The sequence below is a fragment of the Eleginops maclovinus genome, chromosome 19, assembly GCF_036324505.1.
Source record: "Eleginops maclovinus isolate JMC-PN-2008 ecotype Puerto Natales chromosome 19, JC_Emac_rtc_rv5, whole genome shotgun sequence".
In the NCBI taxonomy this organism is placed as follows: Eukaryota; Metazoa; Chordata; class Actinopteri; order Perciformes; family Eleginopidae; genus Eleginops; species Eleginops maclovinus.
In genome coordinates, this window is record NC_086367.1 from 11,176,111 (window position 1) to 11,198,165 (window position 22,055).

The 22,055-nt window shown below is 42.3% G+C and overlaps 1 protein-coding gene across 2 annotated transcripts in view; it reads right to left on the reverse strand.

Moving 5' to 3' along the window:
* Positions 1-22,055, reverse strand: part of LOC134881477 (formin-like) — a 48,372-nt gene that overhangs the window by 15,783 nt on the left and 10,534 nt on the right. The window contains exons 1-12 of one of the 2 annotated variants that reach the window (XM_063908852.1): positions 18,301-20,697; positions 18,066-18,186; positions 17,132-17,193; positions 14,712-15,442; positions 12,166-12,307; positions 7,637-7,724; positions 4,305-4,366; positions 4,060-4,148; positions 3,081-3,210; positions 2,840-2,986; positions 2,655-2,714; positions 2,444-2,564 (exon numbers count right to left, since the gene is read on the reverse strand). In XM_063908852.1, the coding sequence (XP_063764922.1) occupies positions 2,444-2,564; positions 2,655-2,714; positions 2,840-2,986; positions 3,081-3,210; positions 4,060-4,148; positions 4,305-4,366; positions 7,637-7,724; positions 12,166-12,307; positions 14,712-15,442; positions 17,132-17,193; positions 18,066-18,186; positions 18,301-20,094 (3,547 nt within the window). In that variant the 5' untranslated portion in view covers positions 20,095-20,697. Of the gene's footprint in view, positions 1-2,443; positions 2,565-2,654; positions 2,715-2,839; positions 2,987-3,080; positions 3,211-4,059; positions 4,149-4,304; positions 4,367-7,636; positions 7,725-12,165; positions 12,308-14,711; positions 15,443-17,131; positions 17,194-18,065; positions 18,187-18,300; positions 20,698-22,055 lie in introns of those variants that run through there. The other variant, XM_063908853.1, reaches the window with a different exon arrangement.

Consider the following 22,055-nt stretch of genomic DNA (forward strand, 5'->3'; position numbering starts at 1 on the left):
TTATTTATACCTGGAAAGTGAATTCTCTCACTGATCCCCAATTATCTCCAATCCCAGCAGACTGTCAGACTTCCAGCTCCCCCTTCTACGGGATGAAGGCAGCTAACCCCCCCTCATTGAGGCCAGCCAGGAGACTACCTCTGTAGGGAGAGAATGTAAGACACTCTCTCCCATTTCCCTCCTCATAAATCAACCGCTATCCTTCAAACTATAACCCCTTTTCGTACCTTTTTGTTGGAGATTACTGTGCTGAAAGGTAAAGACATCATGCAAAATGTCTGGCTCATGAGGGAATGCCATGGTTAGTCAGGGCAATATGTATCTATAACAACTAATTCATTTAGTTGTACTGTTAAATAAACAACGTTTTGATCGAAATTGAAATGAAATGTAGCAATAATGTGGACAAATTTGATACATTATTTAAGGCACATGCCATTTGCAACCTAACATTGACAAACATCCCAAACAGTTAGCATTATTTACCTGTTATTTGGTGACTGTACCTCAGCACGCCGAATTCACACATGCCATTCCTAGCGGAGCCTCTGTCGTAAAACAGAACTCAGGCTAAAGGCCTTGCCTGAACCTGACATTAAAGGCCATTTAAAATCAGGACACTGTCTACATTTGCCACAGTGATGAATGCCTAGCCTGGGCCAGGGCTTCTATGAAACACTAAACTCCCCTGAGCAGCAAATGAGCTCTGACCGTTTCTTTTTATTTGATCCTATTTCATTCGGTAGCGTCCCTGCCTCTCTGTCCAGTCCAATTACGCAGCAGTTAAAGAGATCTTTATGTAGGTACACACAGGACTGAAAATACAAGTTTGAATTTGATGAGCAAGTTTGCCTGATAAATGTTTAGTTGTTTTCTTTAGGTGATGGACTCTAATTGTACTACATGATTTGAATTGAAGACTTATGGGATCCCTACAGTAGGTTGGTTCCTCATGGCCTCCCACTCATCCCTCTCCCCCTGAGAGGAGCACACAGAGAGGTCATCACCCTCTCCCCAAACAGGAAGCCCCATCAAAAGAGGATCATGTTTCTGCACAAGCCAAGTGAAGGAGAGGGCAGCCAAAGTGGACGGGGACCAGCTCCTGAGCATCACTCCAGCTACACGCTAAACACACACGCAGCATCTGAAAACCCACTCCTGGGTTAATTTACATACAGTATGCTGAGATTTGTGTGAGATAGGCACCCTTTTTATGCGTGTATGGAGGAGGCTAGCTTAGAGACTGCTCGCAGCATAGAGTCTCCTGACCTGTGACCTTAGCCTGGAGGGCGAGACACCGCCGACCACGGCAGTCGCCACCTCAGGATCAGGTGAGGGGCAGACAGACTTGTCGCCTCAGTCAAACAGAGCGAGTAAACCAAAGTGTGAGTCAGTGTTAGCCTCGCGGTGTCAGACACAATTCACAATGTGGATGGAAGTGATCTGTGTTAGCATTATAATTAAGACCACTTGCTTTCTGTAGGCTGGTTTATAATAGCCCGGCATAAATATTTATTCCTGGCGGCTGGAGAGGATAAAAATGGTGGGAGTCAAAGGTGGAGCTCGCCAAACATCCAGAATCCAACGCTCGCCCTATGATGCTAATACCCCCGAGGACTACTGTGCCAGACTGTGCTGCAGCAGAGATCAAATACGAGGGCCCTTATGTTGCATTTATTGTCTTCAGGTCTTCCATTTTTCCTAATAAATGAGTGACAGCTTGAGGTAGGTCTGGGTACTTTAGTAGACTCTTTGTATTTTTCCCTCGGGTCAGAGAGGAGAGGGCTTTAACAGCAATCTAAAAAACATAGGGGAAAGCTGCTGAGCATATCTAATTGCTTTCATATGCCGTATTATTGGTTGATTTAAATAACCACAGACACCAGGGGCACTGGGGGGCATCGCCTTTAACCTCCAATTGGCTTGGGCCAAGACTGGCTGGCTGGCTGAGAAGCTCTGCACCCACGACACTTTGAGCTCTGAACACCACAATCAAGTTTACATTGCATCAGTTATTATTACGATGTTTCGTCAATGGGCTGAAAGTCGCCTTTTTTGGATTCAACTTCTGCTCTAAAACAAAGAAATGCAGGATTACACTTTGGCTAGACGCTCTGACATAGTTTCTGAAACATGAGAGGTTGTGGTGTTATGATGACACGGCTTTTCAGAGATACAATGTCTGACAACTGGGAAAAAGACGACCTCTGGCCATCCAAGGTCTTCAATGCAACCCCAACCCTTCTTTACACAGGGCAGGAAGATCACATGGAGACCAACATTTACATTCAAACTGCGCTGGTGAACGACGGTAATGTATACAATTACTCTGACTGATTTACAATGAAACAAATGTGACCTAACAAAGGAAAATGCAATGTGGTGTGCGGTTTAAGCCTCAACACCCACAGTGAAAATGAATATACAACAGGGTATGTCCTACCAGTCAGATCTTTTTTCAGCTTCCTCATGTCCTTGGTGAGGTCTTCAAACTTAACCTGAGCAGCCTGGAAGAACTCCTGAGGCTCAGGCATAGGGAACACACTCTTATCTGTTCCAGCGTCCTGCACCAGTGGAGGGAAATTTAAAAGTATATATGAGTGACAAATGTTTTACAGCAAAGTATTGTGTTGATGTGATTGACAGTTCTTTACCTTGTCAAAGTTACGCAGGTAGTACGAAACAACATAATCCACCAGGTTCATCCGATTGTCCTGATAACGAAATTACAATTTTACTTACTAGATATGAATATACATCTCTCTAATTTTATTGTACGGCCTTACTTAGTGAACCAGGGAATTATGGCAGATTTTCAGTATTACATTGCATGCATTACCCTGCTTTTGACATCCTTTAATTTGGGGAGGATCTCCAGTCCGAAGCCATCAGCCTGACCTCTTGTCCTGTTCCCTCCATTCATATAGTTCCCAAAGGCCAGAACAAGACCCATCACTTTCCGCAAGCTGTTACAATCCAACAGCTCCTGACACAGACACACACAACCTTTGGGTCAATAAACCTTAACGCAGCTTAATGACACTTTCTGAAAAATGTGCTTGTGGACAAGGTGTTCTTACTTTGCTGACATTGGAGACGATCTCCACCTTGCGCTGGATGGAGGAGATAGTATCGAGGAAAACTGCCTGGAAGATGATGCAGTGGGCTCGGCCCTCAAAGTCGGGAATCTGGGAGAGCTCATAGAGAAACCTGGAAAACAAAAGGGGAGGAGGAGGTGGTGGTGAAAGAGAAAGGGGTGTGATGTGTTATGACAGATTTAAACAAAACGTCTAACAGGAAGAACTATTTTGGATCCTTGGCAGGCTGCATTTCCCCACGCAGGCCGGTTGAGTCAATGTTGCTTTTTTCAGGCAGCTGATAGTCATGAGCGGTGCTGCTCGGCTGGGTTTGAAAAGTCCATGGGGTCAGGTGGAGGTAGAGCAACGAGCGGTGAAGGGAGACTGATCAAAGAAAGCTCCGGCCTGATGCAGGAGGACTTATGTAAACAGTGCCGTGTCAGAGGGGAGCGGAGCGGTAACATCCTGTGTGATTAGGCCATGCTGATGGAGGGAGACACTGAGTAGGGATGACTTGGGCAGCAGTAGTGACAGCTCTGGTCAAACATGGCAATAAGAAGGCCAGGCCGAGCGGCACCGCTGGGTCCAGGCCTCGTTAACGGGCCCGAACTACTTAACCCTGACAGGAACTACTGGAGCAATGTCCATTACACACAAAGTTGGAGAAGACTTTATGACAAAAAAGACTTTAAGAAAGAGGGAGTACAAAATATTCTATTTCTAATTCTAATAAACTTATAAATGATTAATATTGGAATACATTTATTTTTTTATTTTCATATATTTGGGATTGGTCTGTTTTGTGGGAAATCTCCAAAACCCATGTTAATATATTATACTTAGCTAAATAACTGGGTGAAATATCAGGCAAATAAATACTGACAGCACTAAATATAATACCTAAACTCACCTTAACTTATTTGAGAAATACAGGTGAGTTAATCATGGTTTAAATAAAACATTTTAGTAAATTTGGTCTTACTGTTCAGGTTTGTCCAGCAGTTTGACTTCATCTTCCTTTGAATTCTCATAATGTTTTGTTATCTTGACCAACTCATCACTGGTGGCCCTCTATGAAAAAACACATAACACATAGAAAAAACAGGAAACATGTATAACAATTTGTAGCAACAAAAATAATATGATCTCTCTATTCTCTTTTAAGCTTTTGGATAACTTTAGAGACTTGATTTTATTAAACCAGACAGACCGCTCCTTCATACTTACATTTTCATATAAAGCCTCTATGGTCTCCAAATCCACCACAGAGTTGTCCACAGTAAGCACAGCTGGAACAGTAAATGTATTTATTATGAGCAGTCAGTCTTATAAATGGATAATATCTTTGCCAAATCATGCCTCTTTTAACTGCTGCCAATGCATGGAGAACAATCTTGTTTTTACCACTGTAAACTCATGATAGCCCTATAACTCTTTAAAACTTTGGCTAAAAGAAATGTGTATCTTTGGCAAATCTATAAGTAGGACATACTACATTTAATAGGAAAACATATTTGACTCTACACTCCACCAACACACAAACCATGATTGAACTAGCTCATAGCTAAATTTGCATATCAGCTTGAAGTGGTGAAACCAGGCTCTGGGTGTAGATATATGGAGGTCAGACTGGGTCTGACGCCAAGGATGCTTTGGCCAACACTGACTCAAAACAGATTGCCTCTTGGCTCACATATAGAAGCACCACAGCTGATGCTAATGATTTTTAGAGATCAGCAGGAGATGGTGATACAAGCGAGATACATAATTAAGGTTAATTAAGGCTGGCAAAGACCATGAATAAGCCACATAAAAACTGAGATGTGTGAAAAAACTGTAAAGTTTCTTGTCCTGCTTTGCCTACTACTGGCTGTGTGTTCGTTTAGCCTGACTCAAGTAGTAAAAGTGTGCAGGGAAGGCAAAAAGAGAAAGTGACTCATGTTCTGTGTCTGAGAAGTGTCACAGGTTTATAGCTCAGTGAGGGAGGAGGACACGACAGGAGGGATGGCTCCAGTGCTGCAGAGTCAGTTGAAAGCTGTCTGGTTGGGGTCAGCTGAGGAGGGCAGCATATCACCTACTACTCTCAAAGCACTCAATGTGACTAAACATGCAGTAATATAAAAGTATTCTATGTAGAATAGGCTCACACCTACATACTTTTGGATTAGAGATATTAATGTAATTTCAGCTGTCAAAGTATATTAAAAAAATTAAATAAAAAAAAACACAAACCAACTTCAGCCGGTTAATGATATCGCACAAACTAGCTTAAATTTGCTAACAACAAATAGCATAAAGTTAGGACATAAGCATAAGAAGAGAAAGAAAAATGTAAAACTGGTTACTTTTTGCTAAATAACAGCCAATTTACTGTTTGTAGCTTATTGTATTTTTGTATTGAATAATAGTAGCTCAATGGTCAAATATCTTGTAACATAACAGCTACAATGTCTGAAAGTTGGTCTACTCCGCAAACTTTAGCAAACTTTAGCAACTGTTTGCTAAAGTTAGCTAACATAAAAATTGCTTTTTACTATACTAACATTGAAACAAAACTTTGTATGTTTTTGCCACCGAGACTATATTGACAATTATGCAATGACAAACAAATGGTCATATGTGTTGTAGCCAAACATTAGCACAATGTTCGTTACACAGCAAAATATAGCAAATGTTTGCCATCAACAGACAATAAACTACCGGACCAAATGCTTGTCATGCCAGACCAAGTAAATGTGATTGGAACTGGGAGACAACATTTCATTTCTACAGAGATGAATGTGTTATTATGTCTTTGAATTAAATTAAGATTAATATCACAGTGTATTTAATTCTAGCTGCTAACATTATTCATGAATGGTATGGAGGACATTCAAGCATTTGAGTTTATGTATGACAGTTTAAAACGTTTTTTGAGTCAGTAACACAAATCATTATCATATTGGGACAGGCAAATGAAAGTATTTTAACAACACAGCCCTAGTCTTTTCAATTACACACTGCTTCCAGCTAACAAGGTAATACTTTTCATTCTGGTTCCCAGCTGTTCTTGTGGCAGAGAAGCTGTCAATGTGGTCCAAACGTCTGGATCACAGAGAATGCTGGAGGTCCACTTCCTACATCTTATTAGAGTGGATTATTCAGTCCCTCAGCCATGCAGCCGTCAATCACACACCAAAGGGGGGCCTGCTCCAGTGTGCACAGGAGCACTCTGATCCGAGGGGAGCCGGATATCTCTCCACACCGACAGATCAAAGCCTGCCTGCCAACCGCCTCACACCCTCTCCTTCCACTTTTCACTCATCAGCTTTGGTGTGGAAGGGCATGTGTGGTGTGTGAACATGTGTAGGTGTGTGTGTGGTTAGGTGGTGTGTGGGGGAGAGCCTCCCTTTGCCCTTGAACCATGGTGGCCCTTGAGGTCCCCCAGTCACTCCGGCGGGTGCAGTTGACCCCCTTTCTCACTCAACCAAAGTGCTACCTTTCCTACTCCCCTTTTTCCCTTTCTCCCTCCCTCCCTAAAAGCTCTAATTACATTACATGTCCCATGTCCTTTTAATTTGGCAACAAAGGGGAGGCAAGAAGGCGAGGCAAGAGACTGGAGGCCTTAGAAGTGCTTATTAAGGTCCCTCATTGTCAGATTCAAATTGTCCATTTCACATCCAACACCCCTTAAAGACACAAAGAAGCAGCTTCATGCTGGGTGTTTTATCAAACCTCCTCTACAAACTGACAGTGGAACAGAGAGAAAAGGATTGAAGGGTTAGGAGAAAAAAATGGGCGTCCTGGTGTTATGTGCTGTTTGGCTTGTGTTTGAGGTGGTTTTATGTGGTAGCGCAGTGTCTGCTAACTGTGGAAGGTGGTTTTGTACATGCTTAGATCATTAGTGGGGTGTCAGTCCCATTAGGCTTGTGGAAACCGTCACTGGCTACAATAAACAGATCTGCTGGCCGCATGCTCAGACTAGCAGGCGGCAGGCACTCTCTGCCGCAGTCCCTTCTACGCTGTCCCCAACACACGTATTATGTGTTTACACACACATAGCCACTGTACCACACACACACGCCTGCATTTTCCACTTAACAACCAAGCATGCAATCAATTCATGCAAATGAAAAAGATTACCATTAGATTTTAAACAGTGCAGGAGGTATTTAAAGCAACCTGACAGGAAAAACTGAAAGGCTGCTTTTATCTGTCTCACATTTTGGCAAACTAGGCAGTTTCTTTCTCATCATGGTTACTGGAAAAGTCATCCATGTTCCATTTGAAACAAAAATTGTTAATATTTAAAAAGGTGGCTCTAGTTACAAATGAATAGCTGTCAAGAGCTGGGAAATAATTCTCTGCTGCAAGGCTCACTATCTCATCTCTAAAAATAACTCCATCTGCATTTCATCAGGAGTCATCCTCAATTTATTGTTAAACGGGAATGTAAATTTGGTTTATTGCTGTTGAATTGAAATAGGAGCTCCTTCCTCGAAAGAGATTAAAATTATATCATAACATGCACAAAGATCTTAACATTTCAAACAGACTGACATTGGAAAATACTTTTTCACCTTGCTGAATGTCCTTCATCTCCAGATGCAGGCTCGATATTAGAATGCCGACTGCTTGCGAACGCTTCCCATCCAGAAGCTTGATAATCTGTAGAGAAAAAAAACGAAAACACATTAATTGCTATTATGTAACAGAGAAAGTTGGTGGAAATCAGAATAAACCTCAAAGTATGCATTTCAGTAAATAAGGCTTAAGCTTAATGCCAAATGTAAAATTAATTATATAGTATAGAGGCTCATTATTGAAAGGAAAACTAAATAATGTATGTATTATGCATTATTGCAACTTTGTAGGAAGTTTCACATTTCAAATAATGTTAGGGTTAATTACTAAACCTTTACTCAAAATTAAACAACCAGATTTCTTCCAAACAAGAGTTTATCATCAATTTCATTACACAAACACAGACATAAAACAAGCTGAGGAACAGATGGTTAATAAAAAGTTAATTTCTGCGATGAGTGGCCGGTTGAAAATCACTTAGTCACTTCCCCCGGCTGTGGAAACAGATGATAGATGATGAGCCCAGAGCAGCCTGGGAATCATCTTGGTTGACCCACACGACCAGACTAATCAACATACATTTTCGCAACCCATCATCGTGATGCAAATGACTGGGAAATATGCCAAACACACGTAGCAGGGACACACTTTGTCAAGTTACATTAGTGAGGGAGCAAAGTCAAACAGAAAAGTACCTCCTCCAGTTTACCGAAGAACATGTGTGAGATATAATCAAAAAATATCAAGTCGCAGTGAAAGTACAAAGGCAAAAGTGGCACCATAAAAGGACAGTCTAGAAGAGCAAGCTTTTATAACAAACTATAAATTCACAGGATTTTTATTTGTGCGTACACATGGTCACAATTACTTATGACTGAATTAGCCGTAAAGCCAGAGAGAGTTTTGGCAAGGTAAAGCCCCGCTCTAAAAGTTAATGTGTCAGGCTTCTTCATTAGCTATTATGGCAGTGTCGGCTACTGGGCTGTCCAGTGGGAGCTGGAGGGCCGAAGCCTTAGAAGTGGGTATTGCATTACAGGGCGTTAGTGGGTGCCATGCTGCTTCCAGCTCTATTACCTGGATCACTGGGGATCTCCCACTCTAGGGACTTGAGACGGCTGAGTACCAGGCTTTCCCAACACCTCTAATTAACCACTTTGGACGGGCCACACTTAAAGCAGTCCAGGAACCCTTCCCGCTTACTGTGGCTACAGAAATCGCCAATTAGCCTAAACAGTTACGTTAATGAAAAAAAGACAACTGATACTGGATGCTTGGTTTCAGAGGAGCAAAACACCGGAGGAAGCCGCGTGATGCTGATGCTGAGACAGGTACAACAAATAGCTGATGTCTCCCTCCTGTGGGCAGATAAATACTTTTGTTTGAAACGCAAACAGGTCAGAAAGAGAGAAAGGCGAGCAGCCTAAGGAAATAAACAAAATAATGAAGGGGAGACACTGGGAGTGTCGGCAGTTTGAGCTGAAGCAGGTGGCTGATGTTATGTGAGGTGGGCAGGGGGATGCTGGTTCGGAGCCGAGAGGAAAGTTTACACAACCACGGATGAGCAGCCAGCATGCTCCGTGGTGACTGTCTGTCCGACTATCTGTCTGGAATCACCCAGGCAGATGTTACAATAACAATTGGATCAAGACTTCACATCCATAACCACCTACGATACACTCAGCAACCCCGGCCGTGTTAATCTTACACCCACTCTCCCACGTCACAGCCACAGCTTCAAATATGTCTTTAATAAACGCACCATGATTGCTCATAAGTCATCCCCATAAACCAGTTAAAGCTGATGTTTGTTTAAGGAGATCCGCTATGTATAAACTTGATACAGGTTTGATTTATGTGCTTAGGGGAAATGACTGTTTTTGTTCATATTTGCTCACGTACAAACTTTAGCTCGATTCATTTCCTCATTTCTGCCTCCCTTCTAATCCCTCAATCAAGAATGCACCGACATGCCCATCCTCCCAACCCCCCTCATTCCTATAGGTGCCCCGTCTTCATTGCCTCCTCTCGCCAGTGGACCGGAGCCACATGCCTGCAATTACAGTACAGTCCAGTCCAGTCCGGTCTGCTCGGGTGGGAGAGCTGTCTTCCATGTCATCTCCTCTGCTTTGATATGCTAATCAGCAGCAAGAGAAGGGCTCCAGAGTAAACAAGAGCTTTGATTTCTCTGTGGCACACATGATAAAGATTATCTCATTCATGTAGGCATTGTCTGCATCCCCCGAGTTTCAACATTTTGGGAGTGTGGAGATGTTGGAAAGTGGGGAAGTGGCTCATATGCATAATGTACACACACATTCCATTCCCTCCCACTCATCTCCTCTTGCCGCACACACTGCCCCGGGCCGTGGTGTTAGCATGATCTGGCAACACTTTCTGAGCAAGTGCATAATGACTCGTGAGGAGGACGTGCCGTCATCACACACGTGCGTTCAAGCACACAGATGCACGAAACACCGAAACGTACACATGCCGGTGCATATACAAACACACGGAGAAACAAACAAACAAACAAGGTAATTGAAAACACGCAAATACCTACACAGATTCAATGCCAACATTATAACAAGAGGCAGGTATGAGTGTCCTCTGGTATTGGTGGACATGCAGAAGGCATAAAACACTGTACGTTTTTTTTCTTAATGATAGAACATTGCATAACTTTAGACATGTCAAGATGTCACCATGGGCTCAGCGTTGGGCAGTTCTTTTTGCCATTTGCAATATTGCATCTTGTAGATCCAGATTAAGAATTGCTACATTGAGAAATCACATTGTAAGCCCTTAAATTAGAAAGAAGTAGAGCCTTAAGTATATAAAAAATGATTTCACATTAGCTCAAAATGTAAAATATAAAACACATTTAGTTGATCTTGATGATCCATTCCTCCTTAACTCAGTAGCATCTAATCTCTAACCCTGCTCTCATCCTTTCCTACCATATATTTGGTTATTTTCGTTCTATATTTCCACTCCTTTCTTTTCCACAAGGTAAACCAGCTGAACTTCTTGGAAGACATCATCAGCTGATGATTCAGATGATTTTTTCCTCAAATAATTTCTCTCTACTCAATACAAACTTTGAAAGGATAACAAATGATTGAGTAAACAAGTTTTTTGACCTTTCCAGCAACTTGGACTGGTAAAAACAACCATGACTTAACGTATTCACTTCCCCTCTTTAATCGTTGATTTGGACTGTGAATGCTCTCGTGGCTCTAAACACAGACCTTTATATTAAATCTAAGGATCCTGTCTAATCACAGGGCTGGGGACAAAATGTCTAAACATGGATATCAACCACAGCCTGTGTACGATATCTTAACTACAGACCATACATGTCCTTTTTTCCAATAAAATGTTGGCCAGGAGTTTTTTTTCAAAGATTGATATGAAATAGTCTCAGCAGTGTTTCCATTAGTGGGGTCAATCCTCTTCCAGGCTGATGTAAGCCTAGGCAGGAGACAGTTGGCTAGATTTGTGTCTGGATGTGGCTGTCTGAGTTGGATCAAATGTTGGACAGTTTGCTGCTTTAGAGTGACCAGACTGAACGGAGAGATGAAGGACAGAACACACACACACACACACACACACACACACACACACACACACACACACACACACACACACACACACACACACACACACACACACACACACACACACACACACACACACACACACACACACACACACACACACACACACACACACACACACACACACACACACACACACACACACACACACACACACACACACAGGCCCTCTGGAGTGCAGTGGAGCCTTGACAAATTGATCAGAATAGGGGGATGTGTATGGATTTAAAGGGGGAGAGTCTGGGGCAGTGGCCGATTTTTAACTGCTTGGACGCCACAGTGAGGACCACAGGGCGTCCTGGCTGCTGACACGGTGCTGGCTACAGCAGAAGTGCAGCGTTGCAACATTTGACAAGACATCAACAAGTGGGGGGGAGGGCGGTAGATCAATGTTGCACAAAAGCACATCTTCACTTTCGTTTCATCTTTAAAAACTTGACTTTGAAGCTTGCACAGATGAAACAAAACTACACAATTCTAAATCCCTCATTTCATTGCAATCCAAAGTGAGCTTGGCTTGCACAGAAAAAAAACAAGGGAGTGAACCCATAAACTGATAGCTGGTGTTGGCCCCGTGCAAGACCTGGCAACTGCACGCAACAGCCTGGAGGAGAACCTGATGAGAGTCACAATCCATTTCTTCTCCGGTTCAACCCTTTGTTATTTCTTTCTTTGATTTATTATTGAACATGGAAGCATACAGAAAGTCTTTTTTAAACAAAGTTTGAAAAGAAAAAACGCCAATAATGCCTCCAGGTTGCTGCAGCGAGAGACAAAGTGGATAAGATAACCATCAAAAGCAAGAAGAAAACGCAAAAAAGTAATTTGGCTCTACAAAGCCAACATTAGGAAAAATTTAGATAATGAGAAGGTATATGAGGAAGAGCGAGACGAGGCAGTTAATCTACCTTCTTAGTTTTTGCTTTCTTCTCAAAGGTGTCAGATAGGGGTTTCTTCTTTGGCTGCGGCGTGGCCTTGGAGAAAAGATCCTCGAACTCATTGGCGTTGACAAGATTTGGTTCCTCCAGAGATCCCCAGAGAGTGTTGTTGCTGAAAAATGAAGGGAAAATTTAAATTTGTTTTATAATGTTTACATAAATCTAAGCATTGAAACTAAAACTCCCTATGACAATGGCTCACAGGCCAAGCTTTGTTTGAGTTAAACAAATTGTGTGTTCTATTTGTGGAAGTGTATTTGATGTTTATTCAACCTGCCCACTGCTTTTCATTTTCCATTTCGCTGTCCCGCAAAAACTTGGCAGGAAGGACTGCAATCTCAACTTTAAAAAGCTCTGTTTATGAGCTAGGTGATAAAAATAACAACATTTTCAGACATGCTCGTTTCTGCAATATGGGGCCATTCCCGGGAAATGGACTCAAATACGGGAGGCAATGTTGTGTTTCAGAAGTTGCTGAGTAACGTGGAAGAAACAAACAGAGGCAGAAATAAGATCAAGAGGTGTCTAAAGTCAAGAGGATGTTCAGGATTTAAGCACTCTGTTGCTGGTGCAATCCCATCTGTGTCTGCTTTCCTTTCCTAAGTCTATTAATAAAATGCTTACCAACAAATAAACATATTCAAACAACAGATCTTGGAATGACGACATTTTTAATACACTGCACATGCCTAAATCCTGGTTTCCTATTGTTTAACAAGTCGCTGACTCATTGTTTAATGACATTAAATCTCCACTGTGAGGTCATGAGATTGGCAGGTCATTTCCCCCAAATCAAGGCCCAGTTACAATGAAAAGAGATCCTGGACACAGCTCACTAACACAAAAGCTCACACGCTTATCGCAGCATAAATAACAGAACAATCAACTGCATTGCCAGTAACTCAATTAGGGTCCTGTAAGTCCAATTGTCTTTGCATGCTGTTGGCCTCGTATTGCGTTAGTAAGAGTATTCATCTGGGGCGGCCAAGAGGTTTTTCTGTGAAAGACATAATGTGTCTCTCCTGAAAACGCTTTGATTTTGAACTCCTTTGTGAGAGACTGAGTAAAATAAGACAGAATACGACTCCCAACTGTGCAGGAAACCATCTTGGAAAAGAAAACAACATCCAAAACCAAAAAATATTTCCACACTGGACATCTTTGTAATTGACCAGATTATGACAGTAAATGATTTTGAATCCTTCCTTAAACTTCCCATTTCTTTTTTCCCAAGAAAACTTGCCCCGCATGCTGCCAACCATACTTTATGTTGGGGCTCAAATTCAGACACCTGGCATCATTTCAAACCGTATACTGTTCCCCCCCTCATAACTCAGAAACCTCACACCATTAACAGAGATCACACAGCTGATCCAGCTATAGTTAAACATCTGACCCATTTAATGCCCCTTAACTTGGCCCTTTACAGTTAAATTTATAGCTGACGTGAAACTGCTGTAGTGTAGTCAGGCAGTCCTCCAGGCAGCGCTGGCCAGGACCCGAGAGAAAGAGAGAGTGCGAACCACAACTCAGTTTCCCCCGCTAATCCAGCCATGGAAATACAAGGCCATAAAGCTGCAAGCCTGGCACTCGGAGGCAACAACCACAGCCACTGTAAATGGGCTGGATAATCCACTTACAATTACAGAGTGTCTCAACAGTGCCAGAAGACGAGGGAGCATGGTGCACAAGGCATTTCTTTGATATCGCTCTGAACAAAGCTAAACTAAGACCCCATTAAGACGTCATATTCATGACATACTACAGATATCCACCAAAATCCATCACTGAGGAGCCAGGTTATTCAGTTGTAACGGTAATAAATAACAAATACAAATGTGAATTGAGTTTATACTAATCCTTGGCTTTTTGTAGCCCTGGGATTGTAAGTGTGAGAAGCGACTATATTATAGTGTTTTTCTAATAATGTTTTTTTTGCAATTCTCAAGGATAACTCATTTCTGATATCCAAAAACATGGCAACATGTGTACATTGCAGTCCAGTAGTGCAAGAAATTAGCTGTCAAACAATAAGAGTGGCTGTAAACAAGTCAAAAGTTAAAGCAGATAATCTAAACCACTTATTTCTTCGGTTAATGTGACCTCCAACGAAATGTCGACAATTATCCCTCGCTGCACAGAAGAATTGTGTGTTCACAATTATGGTGAGTATGGAAGGTCAAGATTGAAGCAGGAGGTCAGTCTGTAAATTGTGTTGGATGTTAACAATGGACAGTTTGGGCAATAAATCTGCCTTTTTACTGTGCTCTCTCTCAAATACATTTGGCTAATTTGGTGTTCAGCACCAGTATGGTCCCCTGACTGCTGGTGTTCCTTCCCAGTTGGACGTCTCAATAGCAACACTGCCACATTCTCTGCAATTTACTTGCAGAGTATAAAAGTTTTTATGACGAGCTGCGATGATAACCAAAACACAGAAAACAAGAACCAAGTTGTAATCAAGTGAAATTATCCTTTAAAAACACATGAGAGATTAAAAGCGATGTTCCACATACTTATTGTCCTGTATCTGTATCCTGGTCCAGTACAGGGGCTTCATGGGACAGGCGGGCTCAACGGCAACTTTCCTGGGGGCCTTCTCCATATTCTGGACAGAACTGAAGCCCCCCATAGGGGGAGGAGGTGGCGGGCCTCCGCCTGGTGGAGGTGGAGGAGGAGGTGGGCCAGATCCAGGTAGGCCAGGAGGAGGAGGGGGAGGTGGTGGCGGTGGCGGACCACCTCCAGGGAGTGGAGGTGGTGGAGGGGGTGGTGGCGGTGCCCCAGTGGTGCCTGGTAAAGGGGGAGGAGGAGGGGGAGGAGGAGGAGGAGGAGGAGGAGGTGGTGGTGGTCCTGAGAAGCCTGGTGGGAGAGGGGGAGGAGGTGGCGGGGGTGGCGGGGGTGGGGGTGGTCCAGAAGGCCCTGGGGCTGCTTCAGGTTTTAGATTCAGACCGATAGAGTCAAGGTTGAGTTTTTTTGGCACATTCAGGTTGGGGCTTTGAACGAGCCCTCCACCATCCCCCTCTGGGCTCTTAATGAAGCTCTCCCTGTCCGTCTGGATGCTGACGGTGCGGTAGGTCTTGGATGTCAGGTCATCTGAAGTGGACACAGCAGCGTCCCGGACCTCACCCCTCAAATGACCTGCACTGTACCCCCTGTCTCTTTGCATCTTAGAGATTTCTAGTTCCAACATTGACATCGTGACAGCATGCTCACCACGCAGTTGGAACATTTGGAGCTCAAAGTCGGACTGTAAGGAACAAGAGAGGAGTGACAGAGACAAAACAAAAACCTAAAGTTCCATCACATAATATAGCAACAAGTTCCTTGCTTGAATTTGCGTTAAAGTGTTTAATCATTCATCAAAGTTTTCACAAATTGTTACTTTCATGGTTTGTTTTCAACTTTATTTCTATTGAATTCTTCCCTGAGGAGAGTAGCATTTTTATCTGACATTTCAAACAATGAAGAAACTGTTGCACCAAAGCAAAGTGTTGATTTGATACAATAAGGAAATTGTTTTTGCAATAAACCTTGTGGGCTGTCTGCGGTACATTTGCCTCAGTGGTTTAAAAAGGTTGACGTTAAATGAAACAAACGGGCGGAGAAAATAATTCTGAGGTCAGACCTGTCAAGAAAAATAGTCCATAAACCAATTTATCAGTGGTACAAACTATGTTATATGGCCACAACTATGTGCTCTTATTTTTCCAAGTGTATAAAATAAGATTGACTATTGATTAACTTGACAGATGAAAGAAAAGCATCTATGAAGCACTGTTCCCAATCCCTGCTTCTGATGAATAAAACAGACATATCTTAATTGGATTTGGAATGAGCCATCATAATGGAGTCACAGGGGATCTCCATCACAGAACTCTATTGGAAGACATTTACAAGTTATATTATAATACTTTACCTAAGGTATGAACATGTGCTCTCTTTTAGATTTTTAAGTGCCTCCATTTTTATATAATATGCCACAAAAAAATGAACTTCAGTTTAACTCTTTGTTGGAACTCAAGACATAAAGACATTAGGCGTTTTATGTTTTCAATGGTAAAAGTCTCTAAATGCTTCTACTCTGGTCTTAAATTATTTTTTAAAATATACATATCTTTTTATGTCATAAGAGTTTCTACAATTTTGAGTTTAACACTAAATAGTCTCCTACATTTAAAAAAGACTAGAAAAAGACCACAGAAAAAGACCACAGAAACACAGAATAAAAAGTTAAAAATTAAAATCTCAACCTGTGATTGATTCTATATTATGCATATTATCCATTCTGGGTCTCCTATGATTACTGTAAGCTTGCAACTAAATTCCATACCTCTATATTAGGAAATAACACTATGAAATACATTGAACAGTCATTTTAATCTGAACTTAAGTATTAATTGTTTAACCTATGTAAACGGTTTCTCTGGGAACATGTTTTACAAATCTTTTAAACACAAAAACAAAACATTAGTAATTAATTAATTAAAACTTGACAGACAGGGTTATTTGAATATAATACATAATACTGGTCAACTTCAAAACCTGTGGCATCTTAAAGTGTAACCTAACCCTAACCGTGCTGCTGCACTGGATCATTTCCTGCTTACTTGCTGCCATCTTGTGTTCAGGAGAGTCTACTGCGATATCAGACTACGTATTCCAACATACATAGTGGCTTATTAATTCAAATGTGCTGTTATTGCCTCACACATACTGTACATGGGTTTTTGTCACAAATGTATTGCTGTACATTATTTACCCTGTCCTAAGTGTGTGTTTCTTTTGTTTATTATTTGTCAAAACCTATTCACGTACATATTCTAGTTAACTAGTCTGCTCACACAGAAATGCATTGCATTGTCACTGTTTTCTCCATAGTGTAATATGTTTTCAGTCAGTGTGTTAACTTTTCTTCTTATGTTGTATGATAACTTACATGCATCCTCTCCAGATCCTCCTTGCACTCTCTCTTCAGCTGCAAGAGGGCAGCCTGGTGCTCTGAGAGGAAGCAGAACAAAGACACATGTTTAATGAAAACACTCATTCAGCTAAGAGTTTTGATTTATAAAATATACGCAAGTAATATATCTGTAAGCTGGAGTGTAAGCTCAACTCAGTAATCCCGGCTCATTGTCTGTGTTTTTATTCATGTACTTGAGAATTATAGATTGTGAAGACTGGGTTAGAGTTATGTTATCTTGAACTACTGGCTACACAGTTGGTATGTTAAATCCTAATCAAGATAATCTGAAAGACAGACATGTGCTGATGATAGTGGTTAGATTTTACAGAAGGGTGGAACACTTTATCTATAAAAGGGACATATTTACAACTCAACCAACCTGTTTTAAATTATACTGCTGGCCCAAATGAAAGCCTCACAAAGCCTTTTTTAAGGTCACATAAATGCTTAACTGTTGGTTAAAACCAACAGTTTTTTCTTTTTTTAAAATGACGGCACAAAAGTGAAAAGATCACCCACCAACTGATTCATCTTCAGTCCATTATGGAAGAGCAGTTTTTGACAACAGGTTCAACTTAAGTTTAAAATAGACACCAAATAATAGAGAATAAGTGTTTTTACAGATTACACACATACATGCAATACAGTTGTGCTGCAAAACAGACACCAAACAAACAGCAGCATTAAGGAGCACACACAGTCTCAATGTTTTCTTAAATGGATTTAAAGGATGTATTACACCTTGGGCATGATGCTTAGCCAGCATCGTATGACTTATATCAAAGTGTGCGTGCTCATAAGGTGCGATAGTAGTGGCTCTAGTTTTCTTTCAGTGATCACAATGATCAAATGTTTTTCATTCAAAAAATACCATTGACTGAAAGACAGACACAGTTGCAGTTCTTACCTGCCTCGGTGTATTTGAGGCCCACCTTCTCTTCCTCATCTTTAGCTTTGGGTGGGGGCCACACAGCCTGAAGACGCCCTGGTGTTCGGTCCTCACTGTCTGTAGGGGAAGTGATCTCCGTCTGTTGGGAGAAAATGCAAAAAAGTCAGCGTTGACACAGGCAATGTAATAACAAAGCACAATTTTGCCTCATCATCCCCCCCCCATCTTTGTAGAAACATATTGGGTTTCATACATTAGCCTCTGTGGGACTGCTGAGTTCCTTGCCAGGCGATTTGGAGGCTCTCTCAAATATAGACCTCAGGTTTTCTTTGTCATTCTTGATTTTCTTTCTCACTGCATCCAGATCAACGTCTTCAACTTTGTCCTTTTTGACAGCTTTTGGACCAAAGATGTTCCTAAAGGTCTCGTAGGCCAGGTCTGAGGTTTTCTTTTTCTCTGGTGTGGAGGTGGATGTTTCTGGGCTTAAAATTGTCTCCTCAACAACCTCTTCTCCATTCTCAGACTCCTTTCTGCTGTGTTCAGGATTAGCCTCCTGCCCCACGACTGACTTTTTGGACTCAGCGCGGTTGTCTCGGTGGAGCAGGTGACTGAGCTGTCCCATCACAGTGCTTTTCGTGTCCACAACTGCGTTAGGCTCTGCATGTTTTCTGACTGGAGAGGGCGTCTTCTGCTCAGGGAACTGCTTGGCTTTGTTTACCGTCTTCTTCAGGCTGAGCAGGGCCAGGTCAGCATCCTTCTCGCTCTGCTTGATCTCTGAGACCGACTCCCTATCTTCCCCCAACGCTCCTTTCTTCAGCACCCGCAGCCCACTGAAGAGAGCCGGCATCTGAAAGGAAGAGGGCGAAGAGAGCGCCGTGCCCCTGGATGGGGAGGATGGGGTAGATGAAGCTGGCGGTGATGTGTTTTTTGTTTCTGGGGTCTTTGGAACAGTTGTGTGCTGTGAAGCAGGATTTGCACTTGGCTGGGTGACAACTGTGGACTTTTCAGGTGTGGATGACAAGGAACGTTTTTTAGTTTTCTCACCTGCAGATTCTGACTGTTCCTCTAAACTGGAGGAGGATTGAACTATGACATCAGAAGCCTTAGGGATAGAGGAAACCGAAAAAGACACCTTGCTGGAGTGAGGTTCTTTCTTCATCTTCTCCTCAGCCTTAGCCATTTTGTCATCCGTCTTCTCCTCTTCTGCACTATTTGAGTCCTCCTTTAAAGGAGAGGTTGTTGCAGCATCATCTCCTGAGGCCTGTAAAGCCAGATTTCCAGAGAGGATGGCAGGAACAGGCAGAGAACAATCTACACCGACAAACTCTTCATCCTCTTTTGAACCAACATTGTGTATACTTTTATCTCCAGTAGATATTTCTATGTCTGAAGACACAATGCTGGTGCTCTCTTTGGGACTCATAGAGCTTCCGTCCTGTTCGGAAAGCGGAACTGTATTAGAGTCCGTTCTGCTGGCGCACCTGTCGGAAGAAAGCATAGCTTCTATGAAGGATCTTCCCCTTAATCCGTGTGTTCTAAACACAGGCATTTGGTACTCTTCCTCAGAGGAGTCGCTTAGCTCATCATTATGCTCCACTTTGCTATTATCTTCCTCAGGTGGGGTAGACTCCTTGGTCATGGCAGGCTTCTCTGATTTACGATTGCTGCTGCAGTCTGCCTCCTCATCCTCATTGTCACTATACGTGTCCACCCTAGTGACCTGGACCAGATCCAGGTCAACCGAAGCCACTGATGCTGTTTTGCCAGACTCCTTGCAGGTTTCCAATGACTCAGCACTGTGCCCTGTATCAGAGGAAACAGTCACATTATCCTGAAGCATATCTTCGCTCTCTTGGAGCTTGTTCTTACTGTAAGTAGTTTGACCGCCTTCAGGAAGAGAGTTATTCTCCGACAGGTCCTTGAAAGATGTCAGCAAGGCTGACTCCGAAGCAGATCTATCTTGGCCAAAGAAACTGCTGAACACGTTCATGAGAGAACCGGAGCTCTGCTTCCCTGGTCCATCTGACTTATTACTTGCATTTTCCATTCTTGCTCAAAGTGTCACACAAACTGAGAAGAAAGAGAGGCAAACCCAAACAGGTAGCAACTCTGGCTAAGACTTTCCAATGAAAATGTCCCCATATCCAGTTATCCAAGCTGCTGCTAGTCAACCACCAACGCTGGCTGGGGACAAAAGGCCTTTGTGCGGACAAATCTCCCAAGCTCCGCTTACCTTCTCCAGGAGTGCGCCAAGTGTAACAACACTATTCTGTATTCGTGTTTAGTGAATTGGAAACCAGTTCTACAAAGTAGACTTTTATAACGTAAAGTCCGCTACCACTCTGTTGTCAGTAGTACAGTCCAGGGTCCTATGTGCGAGCAAGATTCCCATGAAGCTGCAAGTGAAGTCAAGCTGTTCAGTAGCGGGAAATTGTAATCTCCCTGGGAGAGCAGAGTTCACCTTCCTTTCACAGAAGCATTCCCATTTGCTCCGTCAAGTTGAGCAGTTGTATCCATAAAGTTGTAGATTATCCTTCTCTATGCGCTGGTCAACAGTCTCAGTCTGGAGTCCATGGCTTAACTGTCCCTTTAGTTTTTCTCTGTCCTGTACTTGTCTCTCAGGGAAGCCTGTTTGCTGGTGTGTTAAAAAAAAAAGGCTCCCAGGTTGTGAAAAAAAAAAGTGTCTCACTGGTCTACCCAGTCTGGGGACGCCTCCTGTCAGGTTCCTCCCTCCTTGGGAGGGGACCTGCAGAGCCGGCACCACAGGTGTCTAATTACCTCTGCTCACTTCCGTAAAATGGCTGCTGAGGTAACAGAGTAAACACAGAGGGGGAGCTAGTCTGTGGTCAGGTGGAGAGCTCCTGAGGTCTAAGAGCCCTGAATTGCACCATTATGCGGTGAGCTACTGCAATATTAGGCTTAAGACGTGGTGAAAGGTCAGCCTGGCTGCATAGCCAGCTCTTGCTAACATCTGTAATTATTTGAACACACAGGCAGGACAGCTAGGAAGAAAATGACATTTTGTATCACTTACCTTGATTCTCTATACACTATCAATGTCAGGTTTGATATAAACTGGGAAAGACTGTATGCTTCATAAAAAGCTAACTTCAAGCTAACCTTCTTTGTTGGAAAATAAAACAGCAGATGAAACTTTGGTCCGCTATTGCTTAACTTTGATTTAACTTGCTCCTGTCCTCATCTCTCTAATGTCATGAAAGGGGTTAGGAAAACTGAATTCTTCACTCTGTGGTTGCCCTTAGGAACCAAAGGTCATCCTCTGTGAATGCATTCCTTCAGACTCCCCGAGCAGGGCACATTTCTAAAGGCTGGGTTTCAAATATTTTGAAAACTGGTTTTATGAATTGCATAAAGTTAAACATTTTCAAATACAATCGACTCCCCTGTCAAAGGACCACCCTCTAACAATAATTAACAATCTATGATGATACATGATGCTTCAAGATGACAACTGGGAATCAAATAGTGGACATTTTTCAAAACTCAATATGGTCTAAATGGATGCAACGAACCAAGCAAAAGAACTGCATGAATGCTGAAATCTTTCCTAGGTGATTGAATATTTCTTTGTCACATTATAATTTAGCTTTGGAAATGTCTAAGCGATTAAAAAAAAGAAGTTAAAACAATTAAACGATTAATTGTATTTGCTAGGGATTGTTGTTTAATTCCCCTCCCCCATCTAAACAAAGCTACAATTAGAAGGAGGGGAATTCTGTGGTCGAGGAAATAAGTTATGAGCAGCTGTATTTCATACACACACACAGTAAATCACCCTGTGTACTAGAAAAAAGGCACCACTAATTGAAAAGACTGTGAACACAGATTTAACACACATATGCTCAGGGAGGAGGTAACCATATTCATATACAATTTGCAGATCATCCTGACACTACATTTCTAAAAAACTATTATGTCAACCCACATAATTGGATTGTGTCATCGTCATAACCCTCCCTGTGTGGGTTTACAATACATTGAGTAGAA